Consider the following 10,122-nt stretch of genomic DNA (forward strand, 5'->3'; position numbering starts at 1 on the left):
TGAGTTTACTCTACGCAGTTTAATGGTATTCTGCTAACTTGACCTGTATAGGTCCCAGTAAGGCCTGATCTGCTGTCTCCCTGTGCCTCTGTTCCAGCACTACGATCTCCACCTCCACCTTAGTCAATCTGCACTGCAAGGACCAAAGCACACCAGCCTGCTTGGAAATGGTAACATCCAAATGTAAACCTTAAAGACCTCCCAGATTGTGGCTAAATTAAATATTAAGCCAATGTTACTGCTAAAACAAACTCTACTATGGCCTGTGCTAGTTCATCCCTAAATGCTGCATCAAGGAGGGAGCAGCGGCGGCTCGTCCACCACCCTGCTGCCAGCGCCAACTGTGAAAATAAAATGGTAATAAAAACATTATTACTGTTTTATTTTTCCCTGTTTCCAGCTGTGCCATGTTTGGGGGTGGGCCACTGCTGCTGACTAGCAGCAGGGGAGTGGTGCTCACTCCACCAGTTTACCCTGCGCATGTTATTTTGGCCACTAGAAGTAAGTGGTGGGCTCATGGGTGTGACTGGTGCTGATGTAAGTCATGGAAGACAAGTAATTGTTGGGGTCAGGTTTGTCAGCATCCTTTCTTTCAGAGACCAATCCCCTAAAGTGTAGTAGCTGTGCCTTCTGTGCTTGATCCTTACTTAGTGACAGATTACATTTCTCTCTTCCACTTCGAGATATCATCATGATGTATGGTGTAGGATGAGGGACTGGTAATGCGTATTACTTCTTTGCTCCAAAGCTTCTTCCTCACCCCAGTTCTCTATTTTAGATAGAAGTGGTTGTCTTTTTGGGAAAGAGTTTATTTTTTTTAGTTAGGTAGAAAAGGTCTTTACTCAGGGTATTAATGCAGTCCTCATGACGTGAAGGCTTGTATGAGGAAGAAGAATCGGCATAAGATTAACAGTACATATTCAAAGCCATACTCTTCAAGCAGAAGACAAATAAATGAGGGTCACTTTAGATTAAGAGCCTGCTTTAAAGTCTGGCATACGGGTACTCCAACACAAATGAAAGTGATATCCTGTCGGCCTCATTACAAGTGCATTACTACCTCAAGCACTTGTAATAAAGAAGACAGGATATCCCTCACATTTGTGACGGGATACCACTCAGACAGATCCTAATGCACTTATAATCAGTTAGATGGGAATCTCCATCACGTTTATGATGGAGAACCAGCTGCCAGGTTCTAAATCAAGCCCTGTATTTAAGGTCCACCCCATTTGTTGTTTACTATAAGTGTTAGAAATGGGGTCTTTGGTTGGCAAGCAGGTTACCCTCTGCCCAAGCAAGGACCCTCACTCTAGTCAGGGCAAAGGAGAAGCACACCTGGTTAACCCCCACTTTTCCCCTTGGAAGCTTGGCAGTTGGGCTCAACTCAGAAGCAATGTGTAAAGTATTTGTACCAACACACACAGTAATACTGTGAAAACACTACAAAATGGGCACCACACCAGTTAAGAAAAATAGGCAATATTTATCTAAATCAAACAAGACCAAAGTGAAAAAAATCCAAAATACACAAGTTAAAATATGAATTTTCAAAAAAATAAGAGTCTTACTCCATAGAAAAAAATGGAAACAATGATTTTACACAATGTACCTGGTTAGCGTCAAAAATAAAGCTGCACAGGCGACCGTGTGTCAGAAAAGGCAGTGATGCGTTGAATCTGTCCTCGCAAGGGAGGCCGTGCGTCGTTTCGTCTCTGGTTTTTTGCCCTTGCAGCAGAGCGATGCATCGATTTCTTGACATGGCACCTCGGATTCGCACAGGTTCATGATCACTTTGATGCCCAGGGATGATGCATGCAAAATCCGGTCGCACGGTTTTAGAAAACCGCGCCTCGTGGGGTTTGCATCGTTATCAGCAGCAACAAGCAGGTGTTGTGCGTTGTTTCTCCAGCCATGATGCATCTATCTCCTAGCCGCAATGCAGGTGGAGTGTTTTAGCTGCAAACCCCATGGCGTATCATTTATCAACCGCGTTGCAGATGGTGCATCTTAAAATTTCCCCATACGGTGTTCTGTGTGTGGATTTACAGCTCTTGTTCTGCCAACTTCACCATTCAAGGGCCCAGGGCCCAGGGACTTGATAGGGCACCACTTGACAGGGCAGGAGTCTCAGCAGGGAGTCCATGTGCTGGCAGAGGAAGCCTTTGATCGTCCTGAGACTTCCAAACAGGAGGCAAGCTCAGTTGAAGCCCTTGGAGATTCCTCACAAGCAGGAATATACCACAAGGTCCAGTCTTTGTCCCCTTTCAGGATAGCCCAACAAAGCACAGTCACAGGCAGGAGCAGCACTTTTCCTCAGTTCTTCAGCTCTTCTCCTTGGCACAGGTTCCTCTTGAATCCAGAAGTGATCTTGAAGAAATCTATAATCTGGGGTTTTGTGTCCACTACTTATACCCCTTTCTGCCTTTGAAGTTGCCAAACTTCAAAGGAAAGTCTTTTGTTCACAAGATCCTGCCTTGCCAGGCCCCAGACACACACCAGGGGGTTGGAAACTGCATTGTGAGAGGGTAGGCCCAGCCCATTCAGGTGTAAGTGACCACTCCTCCCTCCACTCAGCTCAGATGGCTCATCAGCATACCGAGGCTACACTCCACCTCCCTTTGTCTCACTATCTAGAGGGGATTTACAAACAGCCCAACTGTCAGACTGATCCGGACAGGGAATCCACAAACAGAAGAGTCACAGAATGGTTTAAGCAAGGAAATGCCTACTTTCTAAAAGGAGAATTTTCAAAAGAACAATCTAAAAATCAACTTCACTAAAAGATTTATTTTTAAATTGCGAGTTCAGAGACCCCAGACTCCAGATTTCTATCTGCTCTCAAAGGGAATCTGCACTTTAATAATATTTAAAGGCAGCCCCATGTTAACCTATGAGAGAGATAGGCCTTGCAACAGTGAAAAACACATTTTGCAATGTATCACTATTAGGACACGTAAAACCACACAAGTACATGTCCCACCTTTAACATACACTGCACCCTGCCCATGAGGCTACCTAGGGCCTACCTTAGGGGTGCCTTACGTGTATAAAATTGAAGATTTAGGCCTGGCAAGTGGGTACGCTTGCCAAGTCGAATTGGCAGTTTAAAATTGCACCTATAGATACTGCAGTGGCAGGTTGTTTACAGGGCTACTAATGTGGGTGGCACAACCAGTGCTGCAGGCCCACTAGTAGCATTTGATTTACAGGCCCTGGGCACCTCTAGAGCACTTTACTATGGACTTACTAGTAACTCAAATATGCCAATCATGGAAAAGCCATTTACACATACATTTTACATAGGAACACCTGCACTTTAGCACTGGTTACAATGGTAAAGTGCCTGAAGTATCAAAAACAGTCCAGCCACCTCAACATCCTGGGAAGCAGAGGCAAAACGTTAGGGGAGACCACACCAAGGATGCCAAGTCTAACAATAAGGGGTGGCATTTTAAATTCTAATGTAAAGGAGTGTAGTAATACTGTACAAAACTGTACGAGAACGACCTGGGGTGGATCTAGAGTTTGGCACAAGCAGGACATCCATAAAACACTGGATGTCTTATACGCTGTGTTCAGACTGTAATAACGTCTATGTACTCTCTGTAAGATAGACGGAACAAAAGCAGCTTTTTGGCAGACGTCCAACACCCACCAAACTTTAATTCAGGACTTTGGCTCTCAAACTGAATCAATAAACAATGCTATGTTCCATATTTTGAGGTTATGTTAATGACTTTTCCTTCTATTGGCTTAATATGTATCAGTGTCTACCAAGGGTGCAAATATAGCAACAAAACAATAAAAAGGTCATGGCATACTCATTCAAACAATGACTTCGAATAATTAGTTGTATGCAAACATTGCAGAAGGAACAACAAATAGGAACAACCACTATTTTCTGCAGGGTGTTCAATTAAGTCGTTTTTTTTTATTGAGTTTTTATTGAGGTTGGTGAATGAATTTCAAGAAAACAACTCACCCATGTTTTTTTATAAATTGTTTTTATTATTTTCCAATAACCACTGAAAGAAAACATCAGACATTGACATCATATAGCCACAAGAGTTAGATACTGCACAGGTTGTGCTTTCAGTTTTGATGATCCACAGACCATGGGTCAGCCCCCCATGCCTCTGTCCTCCTCCCATGCATTTCACTCAAACTTAAAAACAGTAACATTTTTGTCAACTAGCAAGTCATAAAATGTTTTTGAAAAAATAAATCCTTAACAAAAACAAATAATGTTACTTTAACAAACATTTTCCATTTCGTCTGTGCATTTTACTCCTTGAATATCCATCTCCTTTAGAAACCACTCTGGCTTTCAAAGGACATTTTAAAACTACTCTGCAATCCAGTTTACTTATTTCGATGGAAAAGTCTAATTACTATTTTAATTGTAATAAACTGGGTGTTGGAAAGGCTAGGGGACTGACCACAACTCAGCTAGTGGCGGTTTGCAGTTTTGTATTCTTTTATTAGGCACCCAGGTAGAACGCAAGTAAAATGAATGAAATGTTAAGCAGGGTAAACCACAGAACAGGGTCCAGATAAACCTTCCTTTTGATTGTGTAGATCTTGGTTTTGAATCCCTCTTCTCGCAAGCCTTCTTTCTGCAACATCAGCAACCCACAAAAGAATACAACAGACTCTGAATACCGTCTCTTACTTTATATGCTTTTGGCCCATCACCAGCACCTAATTCAGTTTTGACCCATCACCAGCACCTAATTCAAGATCAGGTTTTCCCACTAAGCCCAATTTGTTTCATGTTTCCACCTCCGTCTCTCTGGCATCTTCCTTCACATCCCTCAATACTGTCTTCACTTTTGTCCCTTGCTGTTGTACCGGCCTCTCTTTCTGGGTCTCCATCTGTGAGCTAGCCACCAGAACACCTCTCTATTACTGAGGCAATCCGTGGTGGCCATCTTGGAATCCTCATATGTCTTCCCTGATCTAATACATCCTCTTCCTATTTCTGAGATCAATTATTTCCAACTGAAAATTTACAAATGTCCTATCTATTCATTTGTGACGGGCTTGAAGGATGCATCTTAGACATGGTCAGTTATTTTCATTTCATATTTATCATAAATTATCAATAATTATTTGTATAATGAGGAAAACCTTTGATATGTATGTTTCTGATTCTGTCTCCTAAAACCTTTAATACAACATTCCAATTTCTTGTGTCATTAATTATATCTACAAGTGAGTATACATATTATTGTACTGTCTAGTAGCCCATTGTATATGTTTTAAAATGTAGGTACTGTATTATAGAGTTTATGTTTATTATATGAATTTACAGTATTAAATCTAATTGACTATTTTAGGTATTAATTTACATATACACGCTATACCATTTAATGTCTGTTAAAATGTTATGTATTTATAATATTCAATAAAATATTCTGAACACGACAAATACTCTGCAATGCCACTGAGTGGCTACTAATCCTCTCGCGGAGCATTCCAGTACAGCAACCTCAATACAAACAGCAATCTATTTTAGGTCTGCTGTTAGTGAAGACTTTTTGATTTTACTAACATTTTTTAAATACTTAATAACTGAGGCTTTCAACCAGACTATTTTATTCACTGGTCTGCTACTATATCAGTCACATTTTTCTTCAGACTACCATAGCATACAGCACTGGGCAACATTCAGCCACTGGCTACCCTCGCAGTGAGTGATGTCATTCTGCCACTTCAGAAGAGCACAACTGCAAACAAAGTAGTTCCCTTCAGTCCCAGCAACTACTACTGCAGTGAGTGCTTATTGAGACCAAAATAAATATTTTACTTTTTAGCCATATTTTTGCATGTTGGCAAAAGTACAGCTGCTTCCCCAACAATATCTTTAAAAAAAGAAAACAGGCACTGACAGCCAAAAGACTGGCACCCAATCCCAGACATATCACATTTTCAAATGTATTACTTAAATACTCTCCCAGCTATGGACAGCTGTCCTGCTATTTGATAAAGTTTTGTTTTGACCAATGACTTTGTGTTTCACCACTGCGCATATTAGTTGCTCAATGTTCACCAGTAGCACATGGTATGTTTTGTTCAGTTGAGCCGCCTATTGGCTTTGACATGGCATTAGCCATTACTTTCTGTATTCAGTTTAGCCGCCTATGGGCTTTGACATTGCATTAGCCATTACATTCTGTATTCTGCCTATTGGCTTTGACATGCTGTATCCAGTCTAGCCGCCTATTGGCTTTGACATGATGTATTCAGTTTAGCTGCCTATTGACTTTGACATGCTATTAGATATTCTGCCTATTGGCTTTGACATGATATCATATATTACATTTTGTATTCAGCTCCGCTGCCTATTGGCTTTGACATGATATCATATATTACACTTTGTATTCAGCTTAACTGCCTATTGGCTTTGACATGATATTCAGCTCCGCTGCCTATTGGCTTTGACATGATATTCAGCTCCGCTGCCTATTGGCTTTGACATGATATTATACATTGCATTTTATATTCAGCTCAGCTGCCTATGGGCTTTGACATGATATAAGACATTGCATTTTGTATTCAGCTTAGATGCCTATTGGCTTTGACATGACACTAGACATTGCATTTGATATTTAGGTTAGCTGCCTATTGCCTTTAACATGACATTGCATTTGATATTTAGGTTAGCTGCCCATTGCCTTTAACGTGGAGTTAGACATTGCAGTTGAGAATAGTTCTGTATTTTTCCAAGCTGTGTTTTTGCACCAGAGAACCAAGATGTTTTGCTCTCACAGTAGACTAGACCTGATAAGAGAGAGTACATGGGCGTTGTTTCTCTTCCCTTGAGCTTGGGAACAGGAGTAGTCTTGGAGACCTGGCCAGTCTCCAAAAGGCTTGCTCAGTTTCCCAGGTCTGAGGGGAGGGGGCACACCTTTGTAACGAATGTAACAGGCTGCAGAGAGTCAGATTCGAATCTGCCGGACCTCGTGCTGGAGCTTGGCGCCAGTTGCCAGCATCCCGTGTGGGTAGATGACACTCTTTCTCGCGGCTGACAGGGGTCTCAGCTTGCAGACCTTAGAAAGATGTAGCTGTAAATAGTTCCTACACGGTGAAGTATTTGTTTTGCTTTGCATTCAATATCTTATAAATATAACCTGCTGTGTATATTGCAAACTGATATATTTTGTTTGATTAACGCGGACTTGAAAGCTACTAATTCGTCATTCATTCATAAACATTGTGGTTGGGGAAGAATAAAATAACAATAAAAGTCTTCTTTGACCTCAGAAGTGCATTTCTGTTGTGTTATGTTAGTGCTTAGAAACTAAATAAGAGGAAAGCACTACAATTGGTACCAGGAGTGGGGTCGGTCATTAAGAGGTGATAAAAGGGGTTTGACGAGTTAGTAGATTTCTAAGTGCACACTTTAAAAGTGTAATTGTTTTTTGTTGTTTGGAGAATTACAGAAATTGTTTTCTGTTTGGAGAATCACAGTAGCACGGCAGACCATGTCTGAGAATACATGTGTTGATGAACTGCCTGATGGTGCTAAGAAAAACTGTGAATTGTTTTCTGTTTGGGGAATTACAGAAGAAAATGCATGTGTAGCTAAAAGGCCTGATAAGGTTTTGAGAAATAATTCCCGTTGTATATATGTAGAAAACGTGTGTTTTGGAAGTAATGATGACAGAAAGGTCTGGATACCTTTATCTGCTTACAGAGAAATGCAGGAGAAATGTAGGAAGTTGGAACATGAAAATAGGAATTTACGTGAGCAAATTAGCCAGGATACGATAATTCAAAATAATGCTGAAAGTTATAAAAATGAAGAATCTTTCTTGTCCCATTCCAGTAATGAGGGGGTTAAGACAGCTCCGAGCTGCATTGAGTTTCCGTGTGAGCCAGGGTTTTTGGCAGCCAAAATGCATTCCTTAACTGATAACACGGAGAGAGACCAGAATGTGATTTACGAGTTACCGTTACCGTTGCAAAATGCACAAGTAAAACGAAGGATTTTAGAGCAAGACACCCCGAGTTTCATTAGCTTGTTTGATTTTTGGAAAAAGAATAGCCCTCATTTGAGAGAAATCCTAACACTTTTGTACATGGTCACTGTGAAAAATAATATGCAGCTGCGCGCTTGTGATTTGGCAAATGAAATAATGCAGACTTTAGGTTTCTGCGCAGTGCAAGAAGGAAATACTTATGTATATTTAAATCATGAACAAGGAAAGAAAATAGTGCCCCTAGCTAGAATCATACAATGGATCTGGTACTTGCAAGACAGGGCTAGAGTACCACAGATAAAAGAATTATCAATGAAATTGTGTGCACCATTTGAATTCGTGTCCACTGAAGATAAAAAGCATGTTTGTTTTACTAATGATTCATTGACTGAAATGTTGCTTTCTGGCACAGTAGAAGGAACAGCGTTGTATAATGTGTGTCAGATTTTAAAGCAAGAGCTACGTGAGATGTGTCATTTTTACGCTGATTTTTGGTTCTTTGATAATGTTTTAGCACCTAACTGGTTCAATTACCTTGCAGATGTTAATGAGAAAAATGCAGAGAGAGAAGTGTTCACCCAGAATTCTGCCTTAGTGGGGATGGCTATGTGGGTGCCCCAGAAATGTGAAAAGGCCACTTACAGGTGGGCAGAGATGAGAGAGATGCCCATTCCCCTAGATTTGATAAAAACTGTGCAGCACGCACAAAAGCAATCTGTCATGCAAGCAGTCACAGAGCAGTTGGGGAGAGGAAAGTTACCAGAACAGAAATGGCAAATTGATCAGGTTTTAGGGAGAGTGATTGCTGCAAATTACCAAGGAAAAATCGAAATTATGCTGATACCTAGAAAAGAATCTGATTCATTCATACAAATTGGAGACAGAATGGCCCAAATTGGCAAAAGTGCAGTGAATGGAGGTTTGGTAAAGAATGAGTCTGCCCCAGCCCTTCTGACAGTGCAAGAAAAGGGAAGCTGTGGCGCAGCAGATAAAAACCTCAGTGCTGATGTGTGGGCTGAAGCCCCAAGTGATCCTGCAGAACCTGCAGAAAATATAACAAAGGGCCTCAAAAACGTCCTGCTGATTATAAAACAGGGAAAGAAAGAGGAAGGGTGCAGTTTAAATGAAAAATGTTATTTGCAAGAAAAGTCATACTTGTTTCTTTTGCAGATCCTACCACGTTTCGCCACTGTCCCTGAGTGTGCTGTGTGGTCCCCCTTCCGGTGTGTGCGTGTGGGGTCGGGGAAGGGACTGAATCCCCAACCTGAACCTGGCTGAGTAAAGTGCCAGCACCATGGATCCATTTTGCGCAAACTGCGCCTTCAGTTCAAGTTCAACTTGTTTGCTGTGTTTTTTTTTTTTTTTTCCCTCTCGTATGGAACTCTGACTTTTGCTTACCTTCCAGAAAACCTTTCAGGTGGACCGTGCACCTTTACATGAGCAGAACTCATGCCACATCAAATTGCTAACACTGTTGAATTAGAGACTCATTCAGAAAAAAAAAAAAAAAAAAAATTGCCCAGTCTTTTCTATGTAGATGTATCTGATGTGAAAGGTTATGAGATCAATGTGTTAATTCACTTCTATTGCTTTACAGGGATTGCTTTGATCATAATGTTTTTTTTTTGTGCTGATGTTTTTTTGTTTGTTTGAAATATGAGATATGTGAAACAAAAATTCATTGGTCAAAGGGCGGAATGTCCTGCTATTTGATAAAGTTTTGTTTTGACCAATGACTTTGTGTTTCACCACTGCGCATATTAGTTGCTCAATGTTCACCAGTAGCACATGGTATGTTTTGTTCAGTTGAGCCGCCTATTGGCTTTGACATGGCATTAGCCATTACTTTCTGTATTCAGTTTAGCCGCCTATGGGCTTTGACATTGCATTAGCCATTACATTCTGTATTCTGCCTATTGGCTTTGACATGCTGTATCCAGTCTAGCCGCCTATTGGCTTTGACATGATGTATTCAGTTTAGCTGCCTATTGACTTTGACATGCTATTAGATATTCTGCCTATTGGCTTTGACATGATATCATATATTACATTTTGTATTCAGCTCCGCTGCCTATTGGCTTTGACATGATATCATATATTACACTTTGTATTCAGCTTAACTGCCTATTGGCTT

General features: G+C 40.8%; 1 protein-coding gene across 2 annotated transcripts; it reads left to right on the forward strand.

Annotated features, from left to right (window-relative positions):
• The first annotated feature begins 5,980 nt into the window (after nucleotides 1-5,980).
• LOC138259166 (uncharacterized) lies at nucleotides 5,981-9,508 on the forward strand. 2 transcript variants are annotated; one of them, XR_011198654.1, is made up of 2 exons: nucleotides 5,981-7,090; nucleotides 9,159-9,508. XR_011198654.1 is itself a non-coding variant. In XM_069206705.1 (2 exons), exons 1-2 carry the CDS (start codon nucleotides 7,491-7,493, stop codon nucleotides 9,241-9,243), a joined length of 1,227 nt encoding a protein of 408 aa, XP_069062806.1. In that variant the 5' UTR covers nucleotides 7,107-7,490; the 3' UTR covers nucleotides 9,244-9,508. The 2 variants fall into 2 exon arrangements, 1 of the variants encoding a protein (XP_069062806.1); XM_069206705.1 differs by lacking the exon at nucleotides 5,981-7,090 and adding an exon at nucleotides 7,107-8,632.
• The last annotated feature ends 614 nt before the right edge of the window (nucleotides 9,509-10,122 follow it).

This window comes from Pleurodeles waltl, chromosome 9, assembly GCF_031143425.1.
Source record: "Pleurodeles waltl isolate 20211129_DDA chromosome 9, aPleWal1.hap1.20221129, whole genome shotgun sequence".
Taxonomy (NCBI): Eukaryota; Metazoa; Chordata; class Amphibia; order Caudata; family Salamandridae; genus Pleurodeles; species Pleurodeles waltl.